This window comes from Equus quagga, chromosome 14 (genome assembly GCF_021613505.1).
Source record: "Equus quagga isolate Etosha38 chromosome 14, UCLA_HA_Equagga_1.0, whole genome shotgun sequence".
NCBI lineage: Eukaryota > Metazoa > Chordata > Mammalia > Perissodactyla > Equidae > Equus > Equus quagga.
The window spans coordinates 88,177,500-88,201,698 of record NC_060280.1 but is presented as its reverse complement, the minus strand read 5'-3'; the positions used below and the strand labels follow the sequence as shown (position 1 = coordinate 88,201,698).

Below are 24,199 nucleotides of genomic sequence, written 5' to 3'. Positions count from 1 at the left end.
AAGAATGTGAGCTGGCATTTAACTGTAGTGCAAAGCCCTCGTGAGGCCATCCGGGCCCGTCGTGCAGCAGGAACGTGCTGTTTGGGGAATTCTGTTGGGCAATCGCTGTGGCTGCTGCTCCAGTGTAGTAACAGAGCGTCCATCAGTGGTGGCTGTCCGTTGGCCTTGCTCTCTGCCAGGGCTTCTCACCCTTGGCTGGCCATCTGAACCGCCTGGGGGGCTTGTAAAAATCCCCAGAGCAGTTGAATCTGAATTCTGGGGGTGGGGGGTGGCAGCATCGGCACCCTTAACTCTCCCAGGGAGCCTGGGGTGGGAGTCAGGGGTTGAGGCAGTCCACAGAGCCTGCGTGTGCGGTGGGGTCGCTGTCACCATTCACGGGGGCCGCTGCTGGGGGAGGCTGACCCATCCCACTCTGCTGTGCGGGCGGTGTGGACCGTGACACCTTGGAGGGAGGAAGCGAGGTATAAGTTCCTGGAAGATGCAGACAAAAGTTCAAACCAAAAACGTCATCCTCACCCTGAAGGTTTTCTCCAGGAAGTTGGAAGGGGGAAATGCTTATCCAAAATTGGAAACTGAGAAATCGAGGAATTCCATATTCGTTGCTAGGAGGCAGTTCGCAGTCTTATTTTTCAAATAGTCTAGTTAGCTCTTTTCCAAAAAACAGTGAGCACCCTTGATGAAGTCGACAAATACTGTGTAAATGGACAAACAAGGGCCAGAAGAATGTGAATAGTATAATCATTTGTGTAAAAAAGAGGAAAACCAGTCCTGGTTTCTTATGCGTGGAATGGATCTGGAAGGGTACGCCTGTGAGAGCAGCTGGCAGGCTGGGGGACGGAGGCGGAGTGTCCACACCCTGTAGTCTCGAATTTGCATTTTTGTGAGTGTCTTATCTACATGAAAAGGAAGACGGGTCTGTCAGTTACTTCAGAGACACAGCTGTCATCAGTGGGCTGTAGATTTTGACTGAATCTTTTTACTGAAATGCAGTTGACCCGTTTTCATAACCACTGGCCACATTCCTGTGCCGATTTCCAGGTGTGGCATTGGGTGGGCATGTCCCTCATTGGCCATGGTGAGCTCTGTTCTTTTCTGGATGCCCGAGGTCTGGAGACCCCGGAACCTCGAGTCACACATTCGACTCTTTTGCAGCCGCTGGACGAGACCAGCCAGATGAGCGACCTGCCCGTGAAAGTGATCCACGTGGAGAGCGGGAAGATCCTGACGGGCACCGACGCCCCCAAAGCCGGGCAGCTGGAGGCCTGGCTCGAGATGAACCCGGGGTGAGTGGGCCTTGCCAGGGTCTGCGCCGCCTGGGTCCCGGGGAGCTGGCTGGGGGGCGACCTCACGTGCATCTAGAAACTGGCCAGTTTGCTAAGGAAGGTGAATCATGCCTGTTCTGGGGAGGCGTCTGTTAAAACACTAACGTTTTTTCCAGGTATGAGGTGGCCCCGAGATCTGACAGTGAGGAAAGCGGCTCTGACGAAGAGGAGGAGGTGAGAGTCCATGTCCCGGCTTTCGAGGCCCCCGGTGCTCTGTTGTGGTGGCCTCCCCCTGTGTCTGTCACCTGCCTGCGCTCTGTGACCCTCGCCCGCTCTGACTGGGCGTCTGGTGGCGCAGGGGGGCAGGGGCAGCCGAGCCCCAGTCCCGGCTGGAAGTTGTGCTTTGGGCCTGCGCCGTCCGGTTCAGTATCCTCTGCCACGCATGCCTGTTTCTGTTTGAAATTCAGTTAGTCAAATTAAATAGACTTAGAACTCGAGTCCTCGGTCACACTAGCTGCATTTCAAGTGCTTAGCAGCCGCCCCCTAAGACAGTCGGCCTGCGGTCTGAACGCTAGATCACGTGCACGTCCACCCGTTCCGGCCCGTGCTGCCAAACAGCAGAAATGGTCGCGTTTACTGTGTGTTTCTGTGACTCACTTAATCTGCCACCTTAAGGTGAGATCTGCTTTGTCCCTGGTTGACAAAGCTCTGCTGCAGGGCCTTACTCCTCCCTGCGCCTCCGTCCTGGATCGCATCCTTGGGAAAGAGGACTCAGGGAGCCCGGGATGCAGCGTCGATGCCCTGGGCGTTGTTCCTGCCACACGGTTAGCATCCAGAAGGGTGTTCGCCTTCACGCCCCCTTCAGCTGGGGCGAGAGTGTCTTGAAAGGCTTTCTTTTTCCCACAACTGGAAGGACCTGCAACTAAGATATACAACTATGTACTGGGGGTGGGGGTGGGGGGGAGGCGGTTGGGGTTGGGGAGATAAAGCAGAAAGAAAAAAAAAAAGATTGGCAACAGTTGTTAGTTTAGGTCCCAATCTTTAAAAAAAAAAAAAGAAGATTGGCAACAGTTGTTAGCCCAGGTGCCAATCTAAAAAAAAAAAAAAAAGGTTTTCTTTTAAGTTCCTTAAAAACCTTTGCTGCCTCCATACATTTTTAAAAAAGAAGTTAAACATTTTTTCAGGGGCTGCTGCTAATTTAGATTTCTTCTGTGAATGGTTTGTTTCATTTACACACTTCTAATCAGTTGTGTTTTTCAACTGTTTTGTTTTTGTTGTTGTTGTTGAGGAAGAGTGGCCCTGAGCTAACATCTTTGCCTATTTTCCTCCATTTTGTATGTGGGTTGCTGCCACAGCGTGGCTTGATGAGTGGTGTAGGTCCACACCCAGGATCTGAACCCTCATACCTGGGCCGCCTGCTGAAGCAGAGCATGCTGGACTTAACCATCAGCCACTGGGCTGATCCGTTAACTGAATTTTTAAGCGCTCTAGTGTTCACCTGTATCTTTTTCTTGGTTTCTCCTGTTTTTGCTCCCCTTATTACCACTTTAGGTCATCTGGAATTTACTTGGTGTCAGGCACGAGGTGTAGCTCTCACCAGCCCCCCCAGCCGTGGGACTCAGGGAATTGGTGGACCGATTAGTCCATCCCTTCCCCGTTGACTGTGATGTTTTTTAAACTTGATGCATTCGGTTTTTCTATCCACTGGAGTCTTTTTAGGGCTACCTGTTCAGTTTCTTTTCTTTTTATCCCCCCGAAGATTGGCACCTGAACTAACAACTATTGCCAGTCTTCTTCTTTTTTTTTCCTGCTTTTTCTCCCCAAGTCCCCCCAGTACACAGTTGTTTATTAGAGTTGTGGTCCTTCCAGTTGTGGCATGTGGGACGCCGCCTCAGCGTGGCCTGATGAGCGGTGCCATGTCCATGCCCAGGATCCGAACCAGCGAAACCCTGGGCCGCCGAAGCGGAGCGCAAACTTAACCCCTCAGCCGCGGGCCAGCCCCCAGTTTCTTTTAACCTTCTGCTGATTCTTAGGCTAATAACCTTTTGTGGTATTTTTAGCAGCTTTATGGATGTATAATTTACGTCATTAACATAAGCCCGTATTCCGTTCAGTGATTCTTGGTGAATTCGCAGAGCTGTGCGGTCATCACCACACCAGCTTTGGAGCATTTCCGTCACCCCAGCAGCCCCCTCCTCCAGCCCCAGGAAATGTGCTCTCTGTCGCCACTGATTTTCCTCTTCTTGGTATTTCATATAAGTGGAGTCATACAGCCTGTGGTACTTCGTATCTGGCTTCTGTCACTTAGCGTGTTCTGAGGTCCATCCACATGGTCCTGTGTATCAGGAGTTCGTTCTTTGCGTTCCTGAGTTGTGTTCCATGTCTGGATGACCGCAGTTTGTCCTTCCGCTGACTGATGGGCGTTCGTGGTGTCTCCATTGTCTGGTTTCATGAAGAATGTTGCTGTGCGCGTTCCCCTACGTGTCTCCATATGGATGTGTGTTTTCATTCCTCTTAGTAGATACCCAGAAATGGAATTGCCGGGTCGTATGGTAAGTTGAACTTTTTAAGGAACTGCCAAACTCTTTGCCAAAGTGCTGGGACTATTTCATGGGTTCCAGTTTCTCCACGTCCTCATCAGCACTTGGTATTCTCTGTCTTTTTGATGATAGCCATCCTGATGGGTGCATCCTGGTATCTCATTGTGGGTTTTTTTGTTTTTTTTTTAAAGATTTTATTTTTCCTTTTTCTCCCAAAGCCCCCCGGTACATAATTGTTTATCTTTAGTTGTGGGTCCTTCTAGTTGTGGCATGTGGGACGCCTCCTCAGCATGGCCCAATGAGTGGTGCCACATCTGCACCTAGGACTCGAACTGGCAAAACCCTGGGCTGCCGCAGCAGAGTGTGTGAACTTAACCACTCAGCCACAGGGCCGGCCCCATCATTGTGGCTTTAACTTGCATTTTCCAAGTAGATAATGATGTTGAGCATCTTTTTAGGTGCTTATGGTGAAAGTTTATTCAACCCTTTTGCCCATTTTTAATTGGGTTGTTTGTTCTCTCATTATTGAGTTGTAAGAATTCTTTATAATATTCTTAATACATGTCCCTGATCAGATACAAAATTTGCAATATCTTCTCTCAGGCTGCTTGCCTTTTTTCCCTCAGCAACGTCTTTTGAAATGCAAAAGGTTTTGATAATCTCCAGTTTATCAATTTTTTTCTTTTGTGAATTGTGCTTTTTGTGTTACATCTAAGAACTCTTTGCCTAACTCAGAGTCACGAAAATTTGTCTCCTATGTTTTCTTCTAGAAGTTTCATAGTTTAAGCTCTTACACTTAGGGTCATAATTGGTTGATATTTGTGTATGGTCTTGACGTGCAGGTCTGAGTTTAGTTTTTTGCACATGGATATCCACTTTACCTAGCACCAATTGAGGAAAAAATTCTTTTTTGAATAGTCTTGGCACTTTTGTGGGAAATCAGTTGACTGTAAGTGTAAGGGATTGTTTCTCACTCAGTTCTGTTCTAGTGGTCCGTACGTCTATCTTGATTATTGTAGCTTATGACCAGTTTTGAAATCAGGAAGCGTTGGTCCTCCACCTTCGTTGCTCTTATTGGCTGTCCTAGACCCTTTCCGTTCCTGTGTAAATAGGATCAGCGCATCAGTTACTACAAAAAGCTTTTTGGGATTATTGCATTGAATCTATAGATCAATTTGGGGAGAATTGCATCTTAATAATATTTAGTCTTCCAACCCGTGAACGTGGAATGTCTCTCTATTTATTTTGATCATCTTTAATTTCTCTTAGCAGTGTTTTGTAGTTTTCAGTATATAGTTTTGCACTTCTTTTGTTAAATTTATTCTTAAATAGTTTATTCTTTTTGATACTACTATGAATATAATTGTTTCCTTAATTTGATCTTTGGATATTTTGTTGCCATTACACGGAAATACAGGTTTTGTTATATTGATTTTTTAAAATATTGATACTGTCTCTTGTGAACTTTTTATACTCATACTGTTAGTTCTGATAGGTTTTGGGGTTCTTCTTTTTGATAGATTCCTTTGGATTTTCGCATACAAGATCATGTCATCTGTATATAAACACAGTTTTACTACTTCCTTTCCTGTCTCTGTGCCTTTAATTTCTTTTTCTTGCCGTTATTGCACTGGCTAGACCCTCTGGTACGATGTTGAGTAGAAGTGTCAGGAGCAGACATCCCTGCCTTTCTGATCTTAGATCCGTATGCATGAGGGATTCTGGGCTGTAGTTTTCTCTTCTTGTAATGTCTTTGTCTGGCTTTGATATTAGGTTAACATTGGCCTCATAGAATGGATTAAGAAAAGTTCCCTCCTGTTTTCTGGAAGAATTTGTGAAGGATTAGTATTAATCTTAAAATATTTGATAGAGTTCAACAGTGAAGGCATCTGGGCCTGGCCTTTTCATTGTGAGAAGATTTTTAATGACTAATTCCATTAGCTGGTACAGGCTTTGTTCAGATTTTTAAATTTCTTGAGTCAGTTTTAGTAATTTGTGTCTTTCTAGGAATTTGTCCATTTCTTCTTAGTTATTTGTTGGCATAAAGTTTTTTATAGTAATTCCTTATTGTATTTCTGTGGGGTTGGTGGTGATACCTTTTTCATTGTTCATGTTGGTAGTTTAGTGATTTGTCTTTCATTTATTACAGGTCAGTCTAAGCTTAGGTTATTGATTGCAGACCTTTTCTTTTCTGCCGTTGTAGGCGTTTGAAGCTGTAAGTTTCCCGCTGAGCACTGCTTAAGCTGCGACCCATACATTTTGATATGTTGTTTTTGTTTTCATTCAGTTGAAAATATTTTTTAATTTCCCTTATGATTTTTTTGACCCTTGGGTCATTTAGAAGTGTTTTGTTAAATTTTAAGTGTTTGAGAATTTCCAAGATTTTTCTCTGCTTTTGATTTCTGACTTAATTCTCTTGTGGTATAAGATGTTTTGTGTGATTTTTTTTTTTTCTCCCTGAAGCCCCAGCACATAATTGTATATCCTAGTTGTGGGTCCTTCTAGTTGTGGCATGTGGGACGCCACATCGATATGGCCTGATGAGTAGTCATCAGGATCCGCACCCAGGATCCAGACCGGCGAAACCCTGGGCTGCTGAAGCAGAGTGTGCGAACTTAACCACTTGGCCATGGGGCCGGCCCCTGTATGATTTTAATAATTTTACATTTATTGAGACTCACATTATGGCTTAGCATCCTCGAGAATGTTTCATGTTCATTTTTAAAGAGCTCTGCAGCCTTGGGTGGAGCATTCTGTGGACAGTGGTTGGGTTGAGTTGGTGGATGGGGTTGTTCAGGTCGCGTGTGTGTGTCCTTGCTGATTTTGTCAGTTGAGAATGAACTAGGAAAATCCTAATGAGTTTTGTTGAATTGTCTGTCAATTTTTGCTTTACGTGTTTTGATGCTCTGTTAGTAGGTAGATTTCATTGTTATATCTTCCTAGTGTATTTTATATTTTGTCATTTTTAAATATCTGTCTTTGTCACTAGTAATGTTTCTTGTTTTAAAGTCTGTTTTGTCTGATAAGGAAAACTTATTTTCAGAGTCTTTTATGTTGATCCATGTATTTACCGTCTCCTGCTCTTTATTCCAGCTTTTGAATGATTACCATTTGCGTGGTGTATATTTTTCCATTCTTTGGCTTTAAACCTGTCTGTTCATTTGAATGTGAAACAGCAGAAACTAGATCTTGCTTTTTTATCTAGTATGACAGGGTCTGCCTTTTAAGTTTCAGATGTTTCACATTTAATATAATTATTGATATGATTTGGTTTACATTTGCCGTTTTGCTCTTTTTTTTTAAATGCTTTTTTTTTTTTAGGATTTTACTTTTCCTTTTTCTCCCAAAGCCCCCAGTACATAGTTGTGTATTTTTAGTTGTGGGTCCTTCTAGTTGTGGCATGTGGGACGCCACCTCACTGTGGCCTGACAAGTGGTGTCATGTCCGCTCCCAGGATCCGAACCAGCGAAACCCTGGGCCGCCGAAGCAGAGCCCGCGAACTCAACCACTCGGCCATGAGCCGGCCCCCGCTCTTTCTTTTCTTTGTCTTTTTTGTCCCTCTCTTTCTCCTTTACTGCCTTTTGCATTAGATATTTTTTGTTGTACCATTCTATTTTTTCTGTAGGTTTTTATTTTTACTATACTTTTTTAGTGTTTTTTTTTGGTATTTGCTCTGGGGATTACAATATATATTTTAACTTATTGCTAACTCCATTCTGGTAAAATATAGACACTTTACTGCAATGTAGTTTCATTTGCTCTCTTTCCTCTGTGCTGTTGTTGTCACGTTACATCTATGTATGTTATAAACCCAACAGTACAGTCTTTTAATTAATCCTTTATATAATGTAATGACTTCCAAAGAAGTTAGTAGAGAAGAAAGAAGGAAAACTTACTTTCAGAGTCTTTTATATTGATCCATGTATTTACCGTCTCCTGCTCTTTATTTTCCCTCCTGGATTTGAGTTACCGTCTGCTCTCCTTTCCTTTCAACTTGAACGACTGCTTTCAGCATTTATGATAATGTGTCTGCTGGCAGCAAATTCTCTTTGTTTGGCTGAAATGTACTTCTTTAGCCTTCACGTTGGAAGATAGTTTAGTTGGGCACGGAATGCTGCGTTGGCAGCCTTGTTCCTTTTGGGCACGTCGTTTGCTGCCTCTGGCCTCTTGTTTCGCGAGGATGGAGCCACTGCTTGTGTTGCTGTGCCTCTGCTTGAGGACTCGCTTTCTGCTTTCTTGCTTTCAAGCATTTCGATTCGTCTTTGGCTTTTCGCAGTTGGCTGTGAACTTTCTCTTTGTGTTTCTCCTCGGTGCTTGTTCAGTTTCTTGACTGTTTCATGTTTTCCATCGAGCGTGGGGAGTTTATCTTTTCAGTCTTGTGTTGAGATTCTGCGTGTTGATGGATCGTGCTGACAGATGGTTTCCTTGGGTTCTTTGGATGTATTTGTAGTGACGGTTGCTTTGAAGGTTCTATGCTGAGTCCAGCATCTGGGAACAGAGACGGGTTCAACTGCTTGTTACCTGAGTACCGGTCACGCTTTCTTCCGCTTCTGCTTGTCTCGTCGTGTTTGGTGGCAGGCTATTTTCGCCACTCTGGATTCTGACTCCCCCCAGGGGTTTTGTTGGTGGTGTGTGTTGAGTAACCTGCCTGGGCTAACTCCATGCAGTTGTCTGCCCGTGGGGTGTGCTGCCTTTGACTTCTCTGCTCCATTTATTCTTTTGTTTTATTGTCATTTTTGCTTTTAGTCCCGGCTCTCAAGGAGTGGGCCCTGTTTCTTCGTAACTTAGTAGTCACCCAGAGAGCGGGCAGAGATTGTGCTCAGACACCCAGAGCCAGCGAGGCTTCTGTTTCCTGCTGATGGATTGCTGGGTCCAGGGGCGCAGATTGCAAGTTTCGCCATTTTCAAGTCCGCCCTGGCCTTTTCTTTCTGCCTGGCACTTTCTCATTCCCTCTGCACACGTGTACAACTACAGCCAATGGTGTGCTTTCCCAGCCACGGCTGAGGTCCTCACCTCCACCAGCAGTCCTGCTGACATGGGCATCGCCCACTGCTACGAAGTAACTGAGTCCCCGTCTGACTCAGCTGCCTGTCCTCATGGCCTGCCCACCCTGGCAGAACCTTCATGACGGAGCTGGGGGCAGGAGAGATGGAAGCCCCCCAAGGAGGAACACTGCCAGCTCCCACTCTTCATAGCTGAAGTTCAGAGGTCTTTCTAGCATTAATGCTTCTCAGCTCCTAGAGCTGTGAAATGTTACTTTTGCCAATTTTGTCCAGCTTTTTTTTTTTTTTATGGGGAAGATTAGCCCTGAGCTAACTACTGCCAATCCTCCTCTTTTTACTGAGGAAGGCTGGCCCTGAGCTAACATCATGCCCATCTTCCTCTTCTTTATATGTGGAACGCCTACCACAGCATGGCTTTTGCCAAGCGGTGTCATGTCCGCACCCGGGATCCGAACCAGTGAACCCCGGGCCACCGAGAAGCGGAACGTGTGAACTTTACCGCTGCGCCACTGGGCTGGCCCTTGTCCAGTTTTAAAGTTGCCTTTTGAGGAGAGAATTGGCTGACCTCCCCACTTGGATTTAGCCAGAAGTCCCACCTCTGTTTTAATCCCAGACATGGTAATATCAGTTAGGATAAGCCTGTACCAGTTATATGTTATTTTGCCCAAAATGTTTGTGCTATTATCACTTGTTCACTATTCCAAATGACCTATAAAATGATATTACATCCTCCAAGAGAAACCCTACTGGATTTTTATTAGAATTATTTAGCAGATTACAGATACTTTTGTTTTTAGTTTTATAGCAGTTCTGTTATACATAAAGAAAATAATCCACTGGCATCTTGTATGATTTGTGCTGGAATACAAGGATGGTTTGATATTGATTGGGAAATGCATTCATGAGTATTTTATCAATATGTCATGTGAAATCTCTGTATCATCTGCTTAGTCAATGCAGAAAACTCCTTTTAATGAAACACAGCACTCATACTTAATTTACAGGTTTATAGAAAACCTCTTAGTAACCAGGATGCCTGTTATCACCAGTATTATTCAACATATTTTAGACATTTTAGCCATGTTAGTAAAAAAGTAAATGGGGAGCAATGGGTATTGAAAATTGGCTCTAAAATGTTTAATACTCAGAGAAATCCATGAGAATCAAGTGAAAAACTGCTTCAGTAGGTTGGGTGAATATTGAATAAACGTGTAGTAATTGCGTTGCGTAATGGGTGCAGGAGGATGAAGAATCTACCGGGAGCAACAAAGTACAAAATACCCTTAAAAGGAAGCATCTGGAATCTGGGCTAGGGAAACTAATAGTAGCATCCTGAGCAATTAAAAAAAGATGCGAAGAGTCACAGCACATTCGGGGACAGGAAGAAGATGTGAGGGTTGTCGAAGCATCACTTGCTCCCAGAAGTTTGTCCCCCCACCGGGAGTCCTCTGCCTGTCCCTGTGGGAGACATGAGGTGACGGGTCTTGTCTCTTGGTAGGAGGAGGAGGAGGAGCAGCCGCAGCCGGCCCAGCCTCCCACGCTGCCTGTGGAGGAGAAGAAGAAGATTCCAGATCCAGACAGCGATGACGTCTCTGAGGTGGACGCCCGGCACATCATTGAGTAAGCCACCCCTCCACGCCCTCCTGCACCGCCAGCTCCCTGCAGTGGCACCGGCGGGACCCTTAGAACCCCAGGCTCTCTCTGGATGCAATCTGCACCATCCAGCCGGCAGCCGATGTGAGACCACAAACAGCCCAAATAGCTGTGCTTCAAACGGCATGGATTTTTAGGGAGTTAGTAATATTCCCTCCATTCACATGGTTGGTCTTGGGCTTCAGAGGTAGTGGGGGCACCACAAAAGGCCACCTGTCTCAGTTGCCCAGGCGCCCCACCCTCGCGCCTCCCAGGAGTAAGCTCTTTCCATCATGATAGTCTTCCAGAAACATCCTGTGCATCAGTAAGCATCACGTGAATCTGTTTGTCTTTCACTTGCACAGTTGTCCCAGCACACTGCTCTACCCCCTGCTTTTTTCACCAGATGCTCTCTCAGGGGCCATCCTGTGTCACTGTGTCAGGAGAGCGTTGTCACTCTTGCACGTTTGGCAGTGTGGCATTGCCTGTCACACCCTTGTCTGTGTGGCCTGTCCCTGGTGGCGGGCACTGGCTAGCTTATTTCTTACCTCGTGCTCTGTAAGCACAGTTATAGTTAACAGGCTGATCTCGTCGTTGCTCGTGTACGGATAGTGGGTGCCCCTGAAGAGAGGATGGAGGGTGTGCTGTAAGCTGTAGGCGTGAAGGCGCCCACTGGAACAGCCACGGGCCTTTGGGTCCATCAGAAGAGATGCGCAGGAGAAACCCCACTGAGCTGGGAAAACGCAGAGCCCGCCGTGAAAGATTTGTAGGAAGACGTAAAACCAGAAAGCACAGCACGGCATAAAACAGTGTGACATGAGTGGGATCATGTGTCTGTCACGTCAGTAAACGTAAACGGTTTACAGCCCTTTTTTTTTTTTTAAATTCCTGTTTGGATCACAAACCAGCCAAAGCAGAACTGGTTCTGGGTTTGCGTGAGGCCGTTCAGTGCATTTTCCCCTTGGACTCATGAACTCTCAGTAGAGAGAACTGGCCCCGTGACTAGCCTCTGGCCGCAAGTAACACTCTTCCTGTGATGTGACAGTGACGTGGTTCCTGCCCTGGGAAGGTGGAGCAGGGACCCGCGGCGCCTGGGAGGCCAGCCTCAGATCAGTATTTGCTGTCTTGCCTGTGCTCAGGCTGTCCCCTTACTGCTCGGGTCACAGGCCATCGAGCACAAAGGGCCACTCTGAGGAGCCTTGTGTCAGAAGCACACTGTTAGAAATAGGAATGTGTGTCCTCACATGGCGGTCCTCTTTGCTTCCAGGAATGCCAAGCAGGATGTTGATGATGAGTACGGCGTGTCCCAGGCCCTCGCTCGCGGCCTACAGTCCTATTACGCAGTGGCCCATGCCGTCACTGAGAGAGTGGACAAGCAGTCGGCGCTCATGGTCAACGGCGTTCTGAAGCAGTACCAGGTAAGGCTGGAGGGGCCACATCCACGTCACGGTCTCGAGAGAGGGGCTCCCGGGTTGTGGGTGGCTGTGGAAGTCAGGCAGACCCGAGTTCTCATTCCATTCTGTCTTTGGGCAAGTTGCTCTTCCCTCGGAACCTCAGTTTCCCCATCTGTAAGGCAGAGACACTGTCAGGTTAGTCACCAGGAGGAAATGAAACTGCAAGAGATCAGTGTCTGCTGGGTGCCAGGTAGAGCAGGAGCGCTTTCTAAGCTGTTAGCCTCTGAATCCCCACCTACTCTGAAGTGGGCGCCATCGTCCTCTGCATTTTATGTGGGGGAAACTAAGGAACAGAGAGGTGCAGCGATGCCTCGGAATCACACAGCTGGGGACTGGCCATGCCAGGACGGGCCCCAGGTGTGGGCGCACATGTGCTCATTCCTGTTCCCTGAGCTCTGTGCAGTGTGACACAGCAAAGGGTGAGAGGGTAGATGTCAGGAGCCAGCAGCCCTGGACTCAGCCATTTCTTCTGGGAAGTGGGGCAGCGACCGCTCCAGCAGGTCCTTCGCGAGGCTGAAGTGACGATGGCTTTAAAGCTCTTCATCAGGGCCTGGCCTAGAACAGCCAGGAAGTGGAGCTGCTCGTGGTAGAAATTTCTTTTCCTCTGGCCCCCCTGCCACCAAGCTCCTTCATCAGCTCCCAGGAGCCAGTTGGGATATGTCCAGCCAGAGACCACGGCTCCCTGGTTCCCCTGTGCTTGTGACCCCTGTGCCATGACTTCCCTTGAAAGAACTTTCAGAACCTCCACGTGGATACCAGGTTCCAAAGAGGTGAATCCAGCGACCAGTGGAAATTTCCGGAGGCCAGTGTAAGCAAAGGAATCAGAACTTGGCCAGAACTTACTTCCTTAATTTGTTACGAAAATTCCCGAGTTTTCCCTCATGATGTCATATCAGTTTGAAAACAGTCTTCTAATTGCCTGTATTTCTGAAAGCTCCTCGGCTCTGGCAGGCTCTCCATGAATCTTGAAATGGTGTTTGGAGGCAGTCGTGAAGCCTAATGCTTTCCCACATCCACTGTCCCGTGGTGCAGGCAGGTTTGTCCCTGAGTGCAGCATGGCTTGGTGTCAGGCAGATGGACATTCTAACATTTAGAAACTTAGCTGTCTAAATGTGCACCGGAGGGGCTGGCCTGGTGGCATACTGGTTAAGTTGCACGCTCTGCTTCGGCAGCCCGGGGTTTGCAGGTTCAGATCCTAGGCGAGGACCTACTGCTCTTCAAGGCATGCTGTGGTGGTGTCCCACATACAGGATAGAGGAAGATGGGCACAGATGTTAGCACAGCAAAAATCTTCCTCAAGCAAAGAGAGGAGGATTGGCAACAGATGTTAGCTCAGGCCAGTCTTCCTCACCAAAAAAAAATGTGTACCCAAAAAAGAAATTGTATATACATGTATTATTAGCACAGCAGCCCTGCGATTTCATAGGAACGGTAGCTGAGGAGGGGCCTCAGGAAGACAAGGAGTGGGCCGATTCAGAGCCAAATACCAAATGAAGATGGCCGCGCGCGGTTGGTGACTAGGGCAGAACTTGGGTCTGGTTTTGCGAGTCTCTGCAGCCTGGGGGTGCTCTGGAGTCGCCCCGGGCCTCAGTCCCGGCCGCTTGCCTCTGTCCACACAGATCAAAGGCCTGGAGTGGCTCGTGTCGCTGTACAACAACAACCTGAACGGCATCCTGGCCGACGAGATGGGCCTGGGGAAGACCATCCAGACCATCGCCCTCATCACGTACCTCATGGAGCACAAGCGCATCAACGGGCCCTTCCTCATCATAGTGCCTCTCTCGTGAGTCGCCCTTCCCCGGGCCCGGGCTCCCTCGCACCCCAGCCTTCGCTCTGACGCCTGTGTATAGTTGGTCGTGCTGCCCTAACCAAGCACCAGGCCTGAGTGGCTTCCGTGACAGGTGGCATTTTCCCGGAGGCCGCAGTCCTAGGACAAGGTGGCAGCGGGGCTGGTTTCTCCTGAGGCCTCTCTCCTCGCCCTGCACGTGGCTGCCTTCCCCCTCTCTTCACCTTGGCTTCCCTCTGTGCATGGCTCTGTCCGATTTGCTGTCCTTATGAGGAGCCCAGATGTGTTGGCTTAGGGCCCACCCTAGTGACGTCATCTGAACTTGATTACCTCTTTACAGCCCGTCTCCAAACACATCCTGAGGTCCTGGGGGTGAGGGCTTCCTCGTGTGAACTTGCTGGAGACACGGGTCAGCCGAGAGCAGCCTGCCTCTGTTTTCAGGGGGCAGGGTGGGAGAAGGGCGGGCAACAGCATGCCCATCCGTCACCCCCATTGGGACAGCTCTCGCAGGATGTCCTCGGGGTCCTCTTCAAGCCCCACAGCCAGCCTGTTCCACACAAGGTTGTTGCAGGGGCCGGATAACCTCCCAGTAGAAGAATGCAGTGAAGCCGCTGTGAGCAAACGCCGTTTCCGCTTCCCGCTTTGCCTCTCACTCAGCACCTCTGGGCTCCACTGGCCTCTTCTTCCCAGTGGGCCCCACTTCAGGGGCCATGATTCCTTGGGCCGCTCTGGGCATCCCTCCTCCCAGCTCAGGATGGGCCACAAAATGGGTCACGTGCCCCAGGTTGTTCTGGAAACCCCAGGGCTGGCTCTCACTGACCTAGCCCAGGTCTCAAGTTAGGCACCAAACCCGTCCAGGGCCTGGGGGCTGGTCTGTTCCTGTGGGGTCAGGCCTGTGTGTGCACTGGGCCTGACCGAGGGGAACCCCCTTATGTTGGACCCGCACTCAGCGGGGATGCGTCGGCCTCAGATCAGCTGTGGAGGGGAGACCGGGAAATGGGGCGCTTGTGCCCTGCCCCCCGGGAAAAGGCCCTCCCAGCACTTACTTGGAGAAGTGCGTTTCTTCCTCCTGCCTTCCCTTTCCCATGATAATGTAAAGTGGACTGCCTGGGTAGGATCGGGTCTTCACAGAGAGCTGTGTCCACCCTGTCACAGCAGGTCCCACACCCGGTGACAGGTGGCCTAGCCTCCTCGCCCACCACACTTGTCTGTGTGGTGTCCCCCAGCCCTCCCAAGGCCCAAGTCCCCTCTCTCCGTCTCGCCCCCTGAATGGCTCTCCATCGTGTCGTTATGCAGCCGGGGGTTTTTTAACTTTTCATTTTGAAATGATTTCAGACTTATAAATAAGTCAAAACCAGCGTAAAGAATTCCTTTGTAGCTTTCTCCCGGCTTCCCAAATCTTTCCTAGGCCCGGGACAGTTCTCAATGCCGTGAAAGTAACAGTGACTTCATGCTGTTCACGAGCCTGGAGACTTGATTCGGGTCTTGTCCCTTTCCCCGCTCATGGCCCTTTCTGGCCCCGGATTCCACGTTACCTCTTGTCACATCCCTGTGCCACGGCTCTGACAGCTCCCCGGTCCTTCTTCACCCTTTGTGATCTTGCCACTTGAGTTCTACTCAGGCCATTGGTAGGCTGTCCCTCAGATTGTGTTTGTGTGACGTGCTGCCTCTGCCATGCTGGTGAGAATCCCGAGCAGGGGTGCCGTGCCCTCTTGGGGCCTCGCCTCAGGAGGCATGAGGCGCTGGGAGGCCCCAGCACAGGGGAGAGTAACTTTGCGCTCTTGCTTATGTGGTGCCTGCTGGTTTCCCCACGTAAACCTGAGTGTTCCTTCGCAGTTCATCAGTGTCTTGTGGGAAGGCACTTAGGAACTGTCAGTATCCCATTTCTCATCATCCTGTCTCCAGCACTTGCCACATCCGTCAGATGAATCTTGCCTGAAAGGATCACTGTGGCAAGTCCCAGATAGCTTCCCTCTGCTGCCCCAACCGTCCCCCATTGCTCCCTACGATAGAAGCCAGCCCTCAGTGGCTGAACCAGGGCCATCTTGATGATCCTCAGTAAGGGGAAGCCCAAAGCCAGGCTACCTGAGGCGGGCCCAGTGGCTTCAGGGTGCCGAGCCCCAGGCTTCTGCAGTTTTCTGCTTATTTTTAGCATGTGACTCCTGCCCTCAGGCTTCTTACCCTCATGGTTGCAAGATGGCTGCAATGTATCCGTCATCTCATCTGGGTTCCCAGCGAGATGGGCAGCCAGGGGCAGCAGGAGTATCTGGCAGCTGAGTCTCCACCTTCCCCACCCCCCTTCCAGAGCTTCCCTGTGCAACTCATGCTTCCATCTCATTGGCTCCCACTGTGGCCACCTGGCTGGCCCTGGCTGCTGGGGAGCCTGGGAGCTCTGGTGCAAGGTGGACACAGCACCGGACTCAGTAGAGTGTCTCGGAGGGAGGAGCTGGCTGAGCCACGAGCAGTGTCTCCCGCTAGGCTGAGTCCTGTGTTTACAAACCCCCCAGTCCAGGCTTCCTGAGCGAGTTCCCTCCCCCACCGGAAACTCCACGTCCCACCCCTTTAGAGCCCACCCCTTTCTGAGCTGGGCTTTCTCCTCACCGTCACCCTCTCCTGAGGCTGTCGCATAGTCCCGGTGACTGTCCCCCGTCACCTGCCCTCTGCCCGCCCTACCTCCAGCACTGCCTGTCTCTCCACGCTCTTCCTGGTCTTGCTCAGCCCACGGGGCGGGCGCCCTCCTGGGCAGGGCCTGCAGTGCTGCCATTCCATTTTGAGGTGGCACAGAAAACCTGTGGTGTCTCCTGCATCCCCAGGGCTCCACAGCATTGTCCCCAGCCTGGCTCGGACCCTGACGCGAGGCACTGAGTGTGTGCCTTCTCCCTGGCAGCAGGTGCACAGCCTATGACGTATTCTCATAGGCCTGTCACCCCGCGTGGTGACAGGACTGGTCTACAGGGCCCAGCTCCGTCCCAGGCAACCCAGCCTCCTCCCCCAACGATCGCTGTCCCTGAACCCACTGCCTCCTCTGCGCGTCCCTGTTCCCCCACTGGGGCACCTTCCCTCCTTCCTCAGACGGCCAGTTACTCTGCCAGCTCTGAGGGTCACAGCCACATCGGCCTTCCTCCCCGTGGACCACGGTGTGGACACTGAGCTCTTGACCACAGAGCTGGAACCTGACCATCCTTTCCTTGTCCCCACAGGACGCTGTCAAACTGGGCGTATGAGTTTGACAAGTGGGCGCCCTCCGTGGTGAAGGTGTCCTACAAGGTAGGTCCTGGTGTGGGAGAGGGACGTGGCCTGGGGAGCGGGAGAGGGCGTGGCTGGGCACAGAGGGCGTGGCTGGCGTCCATGACGTGAGCATGTGTGTCTGCACGTGGATTGTACTGGGGATGCGGCCTCCAGATCACTCATTTGATTTCCTGTTGGGACTGATGCTTGCTTCTTGAGAGAGTCATGGACTCAGTTTGTGGGATATGGGGATGTTCGTGCATTCACTAGAAGATGCTGTTCTCATCTGACCTTTGGTGAACAGCTGTTCACATGTAGGCACTTGCTGAGTGTCCCCTATGGGCCGCTTTGTGACAGGGGACGTGGGCCCTGTGCACGGCTGCTCTGAGGTCCGTGCCTAGATCAGGTCACCCTGTGAAATGGGGCTAATTGTGCCTGTTATCCTGGTGGGGAAACTGAGGCCTCACCCAGCCAAAAGGTGGCAGAGCTGGGCGGTGGCCCTGGCCGTGGGCTGGGGGTCTAGGCTCTCAGCCCATGGTGAGGAGCAGGGTGTCCCAGCATGGGGAGCAGCGTGTGTGGGGAGAACTTGGTGCCACCTTCGAGGAGCCGAAAGTCGTTCTGGCAGGAGCTCGGGGGCCCAGGAAGATCAGTCTGCCTGGAACACGAGCCTGGAGGAGGCTCACAGCCCGGGGCCTGGAGTTGGGGAGGGCCGGGGCAGGGCGAGTTGGGGAGCGGCTGGAGCTGCCGTCGGGGAGCGGTCCCTGTGGCCTGCGTTCGTGTGGGGGCCTGAGATGGGGCCCGGGAACAGGAGGGGAGCTGACAGCCAGCGGGGTCGGGCGGACGTGGCACAGGCAGCAGCCCAGAGGGCCCAGTGGCCCACACGCCTTTCCCCACTCGCTGCAGTTAGCAGTCGGCACGTCAGGGTTGGGGGACAGCCCAGCACCCAGCCACTGGCCTGGAAGCTGAGCCAGGCGTGTCTCCCCTACAGGGCTCTCCGGCAGCCAGACGCGCCTTCGTCCCGCAGCTGCGCAGCGGCAAGTTCAACGTGCTGCTCACGACCTATGAGTACATCATCAAAGACAAGCACATCCTTGCCAAGGTGAGTGTTCCCGTGTGCATGGCTGCCCGGCCTGTGCTGTCAGGGAGCCCACGGGCCCGCCCAAGCCAGCACTGTCCTGTGAGCATCATGCCTCCCGTCTTCTCAAAGCCCCTTGTGAGTCATTTCTCAGTGATTCATGCCTGTGTGGCAGAGACGGCCGCTCGGGGCATGTGAATGACCCGGCCCAGGTTTGACCCGAGTGTGCCTCTCTGACAGTTCCTGGGCCGGCTCCAGAGATGGGGCTGTCTTGTGCCGCACGGGGCCAGCTCCTCTCCGGGCTTCACTCAAAGAGCCTTGTCACCATGGTGCCTGCTGGCCCGTCTGTGCTGCCTGCAGTGTTCCATCCCGCCTCGTCTCTGCCCCTCCCCAGGCCCCAGCCCTCCCTCCCTGGCGGCTGTGTCCCGCCATAGCCCATGTAGCAAGAGCAGTTCAGCACTGGGGGCCGGGCCCTCCGAGGCCCCATGCGCTGTTGCCCGGGGCTGCCGGGTCAGCACGTTCTGGGGGGGCTGCGCAGGCCTGGGAGCCTCTCACAGACACACTTGTGCAGGCAGCTCTAGTGAGGCCATCAGTGAATTGCTGAGCATGTGCTGGGACCCGTGTGTAAAGCAGGCATGGTCCCTTTCCCACCAAAAGCTCGTGTCCTGGTGTGGGGAGGGGCGCGGTCTGTGATGTGGGATAGAGGAGATGTGTACATGTTTCCACGCCTCTCAGGGCTTGTCATGATGCTTTTGGGTGCTGGACATGCATCCCCGAGCTGATGGATGGGAAAACCGAGACCAGGGAGCTGGCGTCCCATGTGCAGGCTCTCCCGCTCTGGGCTCACCCTTCTGACTTGGTCCAAAGCCGGGCCCATCCCGCGCCCAAGGATGGGGCTCCCACAATCCCGTGCTTCTCTGACCATGGCTTTAATGAACATCAGCGCCCTGCAATGGGGCTTCCTCATGGGAGTGGCTGCTGGGCGCCTGCTCCGGGCAGCTCTGCCCTTTCCGTCTGGGGCACCGACGGGCACCGCATCACTTAGGCCTCGCCGCGTCCCTGGGAGGGGGGAGAGGAAGCGCAGGGTGTCTCTGGGGCTCGTCACCCCAATTCAGTGCGGCTTTAACTCTGGGGCTCCCGCCTGTGCACTCACATGCACCGTGTCCAGCTGACACGTAGCCGACGACAGGCCCTGGGCCGCAGCCCCAGGCCGTCTCTGGTCAGCGAGAGGTGTGTTATCTGGCAGGTTTTTCTGTGCAGTATACTAGTACATATAATTTTGGGGGGAAACCAAAGTGCTTTCTGCACCGCACCGTGAACGCCTGACAGCAGCTTCCGGACGCGTCTCCCTGTCTGTGTGTCTGTCCTCATCCTGTGCTATATAGAGGCCACGTGATGTGACTGTCCCTCAGTCAGCCAGTCCCTTGTCAGGGGACGTGGTCACACCCATGTTTTCCATCTCCATGCGCTCTGCCGCCTGCTGCCCTCCCCCCATGGCTGTGTGCGTCCCGCTCGGCGGGGGCCGGCCGCCACCCCTGACCCTGCTCTCGGGCCCGCAGATCCGCTGGAAGTACATGATCGTGGACGAGGGCCACCGCATGAAGAACCACCACTGCAAGCTGACGCAGGTCCTCAACACGCACTACGTGGCCCCGCGCCGCCTGCTGCTGACGGGCACGCCGCTGCAGAACAAGCTGCCCGAGCTCTGGGCGCTCCTCAACTTCCTGCTGCCCACCATCTTCAAGAGCTGCAGCACCTTCGAGCAGTGGTTCAACGCGCCCTTTGCCATGACCGGGGAGAAGGTGGGAGCACGGGGCCGCGTGGGAAGCCGGTGGCGTGGGCTGCCTGCGGAGGAGCTGGGCCTGATGGGCGGCCTGGGTCAGCTGGCATCTTTCGCGGGTGTGCGCTGAGTGCCCACCCCAGTGGGCCAGGCCGGGGCTGGAGGCCATGTCTTCATGGAGCGGGGCTGCCTGGCGCCCGAGGCTGCAGGAGCCACGAGGGCCCCAGAGAAGGGCGGAGATGATGAGTGGGTCCCAGGGGATACTCAGGACTCCCTTGCTCCAGCCCCCAGGCACAGGGAGGCCACCTCCGGGAATGTGACCCCGAGGCAGCTGTGGGGCCAGCAAGGAGCAAGGGTGTGAAGATGCAGCTGGCAGTCCTTTCTGGGGGTTCAGATTCCACTCTCACGGCCGCAGGAGGCTCGGAAGTTTCCAGTCAAGAGAACAACATGGCCAGATTCTGTATATTTGGGGTTTGTTTGTTTGTTAAAATTTTTTAATTATTATTTTTTTTGGCAAGGAAGATTCTCCCTGACCTAACCTTTGTTGCCAGTCTTCCTCTTTTTTCTTTTTGCTTGAGGAAGATTAGCCCTGAGCTAACACCTGTTGCCAATCTTCCTTGTTTTTTCTACTTGAGGAAGATTAGCCCTGACCTAATGTCTGCACCAGTCTTCCTCTGCTTTATATGGGGGCTCCTACAGTGTGACTGACAAGTGGTGTAGGTCCACACCCAGGATCCAAATCTACAAACCCAGGTTGTCGAAGTGGAGCACATGAACTTAACCACTACGCCATGGGGCTGACCCAATTTCTTCTATTTTTTGTATGTGAGATGCCTCCACAGCATGGCCTGATGAGGGGTGTAGGTCTGTGCTGGGCATCCAAACTGGCGAACCCAGGCTGCCAAAGCAGAGCACACAGAACTCCAACCCTCAGCCACAGGGCCAGCCCCTGTATATTTTGTTTTCAAAGAGTGCTGTGGTCAGTGTCACTTGATGTCTGTATGACGGTGGGTGGCACTGTCAGCAGGCCAGCTGCGTTTTTTGTTGAAAGAGGTTAAGTGGCCTGAGCCCGCCTGGGGCTGCTGATCCATGGGCCCCAGCCAGCGAGTTCCAATTACGAGGTTTTCCTTAGACAGATGCAGGACAGCTGCGGCCACCACACTATGTGACAGGGGGGCCTCTGCCAGCATCCTCCATGAGCCACCCCCTCCTTGGCACGGGTTGAGGCCGAAGCCCTCCTGAAGGGACTGAGGCCTTTCCGAGAGTTTCATAAGAAAGGAGTCCCGCTTTTAGCCTCCCAGGACTGCCATCCTGAGAGCTGGGAGCAAGTGCTGTAGTTTCGTTATTTTCAAGTTGAGTAAAAGCTTTGCCAAGAACTTATCAGGGGCCCATGGAAGAAAAATTCAGATGTCCTGTTATTTTTCACTTAGAAACAAGTTTTGTTTTAATTTACCTTTTTATCAGAGTAGCAGGCAAGCTGGGAGCACGGTCTTTTTTTCTCTCCGTTCCACCAAGGCTGAAATGAGAGGGGTCATGGGGCTCCCAGTGACAGAGTCCTCCATGAGAACCATCTAGTTTATTCCAGATGTCTCATACCCAGGGCACCCCCGTGCTGTCCAGCTGTCGTTGAGACGTTGGCGCGTTTCCAGACACACAAGTCTGTGTTACTTTGGGGGAAGCGACACAGCGTCCTGCTGTGTTGTGTAAGGCCTATGAAACATGGCGTCCTGGGACCTTCGGCTCCACGTCCCAGGAATTCCCTGGAAGGTCCCAGATCCTTGCAGGTCTGGAAGGAACAGGGTGCCCTGCCAGGGCCCGCAGAGCAGAAGGCAGTCTAGAAATGAGCCTCCCCCCCGCGACGTGCCCGCCTCCCAGCCCTGGAGGTGACTCTCGGTTTGCGTGTCTCGGGCCGCCAGGTGGACCTGAACGAGGAGGAAACCATCCTCATCATCCGGCGCCTCCACAAAGTGCTGCGGCCCTTCCTGCTCCGGCGGCTCAAGAAGGAAGTCGAGGCTCAGCTGCCTGAAAAGGTAAGGGGGCAGTTATGAGCGGAAGGAGCCATGATGCTGCGTGCGCGGGGCTTCCCCAGGATGATCCAGCGGGTGGCCCTCTGCTGGCCCAGGGCCCATGGTGTCTTGGCCCTGGCCTCGGCATTCTGGGGTGATACAGCTTGGGGACGGCCTCCCACCCACCAGGTCTCTAAAGCGGAAGGCGGGCGTGTAGGCTGGAGCACAGAATCCCACCTGCTCTCATCGTGGGCCCGATGCCGTGGCTCGCTTGGGCCGCGCAGGCTCTGGGTTCTTGCTCAGCGACTCAGCCACCCAGCAGCCCCCCAGGGCCCCGTCCCCTCCCCGCTGGCTGGGCTGAGGCCCCTGGCCACAGTTGCCCTTGCAGCTGTCCTTGCCCTTGTCTCCTGGCCTTCTGTGGAGAGGCCCCGGGAGGGGCCCGACTGCCCCTCGGGCCCAGGTGCCCTCTGTGCTCTCTGCCGTGGTGCAGCCACCACAGCCCTGCCGTGGGGGCTCTTGACTGTCGCTCCCTGTGCCCCCTCAGCGCCCAGCCCGGGTCCCAGGGTGCCTGAGAGGCTCGCAGATCAGAGCCCGTGGGGGGTGGGGTTCGGCTCAGGGCCGCCAGCCGCGCTGACCGGCGCCGTGTCCCCTCAGGTGGAGTACGTCATCAAGTGTGACATGTCGGCGCTGCAGCGTGTGCTCTACCGGCACATGCAGGCCAAGGGCGTGCTGCTGACTGATGGCTCCGAGAAGGACAAGAAGGTCGGTCTAGGCCCTCCCCCTAGGCCGTCCGTGGAGGGCGGGTTGGGGGCAGCCGGGTGTGCGGTCGTGAGCACACTGTCACCAGCGGGCCATCTGCCTGCTTGGGGTCCTGGTTGTGGTCGAGGCCCGATCTGGTCGTGACCCCGAGGGCACTGGATAGCCGTGGCGTCAGTCACAGCTGGTGTGAACAGGCTCGGCCGTGCTGTGGGGGCAGAGGCTCCTGGCCCGTTTCCAGGGCCACTTAGTCCCCCAGACCCTCCCAGTCAGCCACTGGCTGGTGTCCTCTGTGCTCATGAAATGCTGGCTTCTCAGTGTGTGTCACTGGGCAGCGTGGAGCCCAGCGCTGACCCCGGCAGTGTTAGAATGTTCTAGTGAGCCCACCTGCCCAGCCAGGAAAGAGCTGCTTCCACAGCCGCGGCCCCCGACCCCCTTCACCTTGTTATCAAGTGAAGTTCGGGGTGCTTACCATGGAGGGGGTGGGGCAGGGGGGCTGCTCTGAGGTCCCAGGCCCCCCCCAGCCCAGTTCCCCTCGCCAGGACTGAAACTGTCCCCTCAGGTCCCTCAGGCCTGCGCCCTGAGCCCCAAGCTTGGCCCTTCCTCCCCATTTCCTCTCGATGTTTCATTCGGGCCCTTTCTCTCCTGAGCTGTTGCCACAGCTTGATGCCTGGTTTACTTCTGGCCCTCGGTCCCCACCCGTGCCTGTGTCCTCCCTTCCCCTGTCGCCAGCCAGCCTCCTAAGTCCTCATGGCGCAGCGGCCGCGGTCCCCTAGGTTCCCCATTGCCCAGGACGACGCTGGCCTCGCCAAGCAGTCGTGGGTCAGCCTCAGCTCTTTGCCAGTCCCGACGGGCCCTCCCCACCCTGCCCCCTCCAGGGTGCAAGGCCATCTCTGCTCCCCCAGGGCTTGATTCGGGCCTCGCAGCCCCCGCAGGAGCCTGCCCCTCCTCCTGATTTCTCTGCCTCCAACCACACCCCCCAGAAGCTTCTGCCTCCTGCTCCTACCCCCACCCGCCCCTGGGACAAGAGCCCATTGGGAGCCTCTCTTCTGTCCTCCCCAGGGCAAGGGCGGCACCAAGACCCTGATGAACACCATCATGCAGCTGAGGAAGATCTGCAACCACCCCTACATGTTCCAGCACATCGAGGTGAGGCTGTGGGCCCTTGGGGCGGCCATCCGTGCCCAGCCTGCAGACAGCGCCTCGCCGCGCCCTGGTGGCCTCCATACGGCACCTTTCGTATTTGAGTAGTTGGTGTCTGCACATCTGTCTCTTAGTACTGATTTTCTGTTTGCAAGTACTCAACTGTACAGAATGCAAACAGCGTAGGGGAATACGGGACAGAAGTGGAAGCCCACCTCAGATAACCACAGAAGCATCCAGACTGTTTTTGGGGTCATTTTCCCACTGGGCGGGGTCCTGCTGCCTCTTCGCTGCACGAGCTCTCCCTGCCCGGGTATGTGGGGGCCGTCCTGGATCAGTGTGTCGAAAGCAGCCTCGATTTTCCATAAAGCCCCTGGGTCAGGACCTTTTCGGGCCACACTGCCCTTTGGGGATCTGGATTCTTGCTTCTGAGAGACACGTGTGTCCGTATTGTTCTGGCATGGCCGTTTGGGGTTGTTGCAAGTCCCCCGATGCCCCTGGGATCCCGGTTCAGGGCTCCAAGGACGGGCTCTG

The 24,199-nt window shown here is 53.2% G+C and overlaps 1 protein-coding gene across 1 annotated transcript in view; it reads left to right on the top strand.

Annotated features, from left to right (window-relative positions):
* The window catches only part of SMARCA4 (SWI/SNF related, matrix associated, actin dependent regulator of chromatin, subfamily a, member 4), an 84,198-nt gene that overhangs the window by 30,056 nt on the left and 29,943 nt on the right, over positions 1 to 24,199 (top strand). The window contains 11 exon segments of the mRNA XM_046684952.1: positions 1,153 to 1,283; positions 1,439 to 1,496; positions 10,304 to 10,425; positions 11,705 to 11,855; positions 13,511 to 13,674; positions 16,878 to 16,944; positions 17,894 to 18,004; positions 19,540 to 19,782; positions 21,677 to 21,790; positions 22,421 to 22,528; positions 23,585 to 23,671. Coding sequence (XP_046540908.1) covers positions 1,153 to 1,283; positions 1,439 to 1,496; positions 10,304 to 10,425; positions 11,705 to 11,855; positions 13,511 to 13,674; positions 16,878 to 16,944; positions 17,894 to 18,004; positions 19,540 to 19,782; positions 21,677 to 21,790; positions 22,421 to 22,528; positions 23,585 to 23,671 — 1,356 coding nt within the window.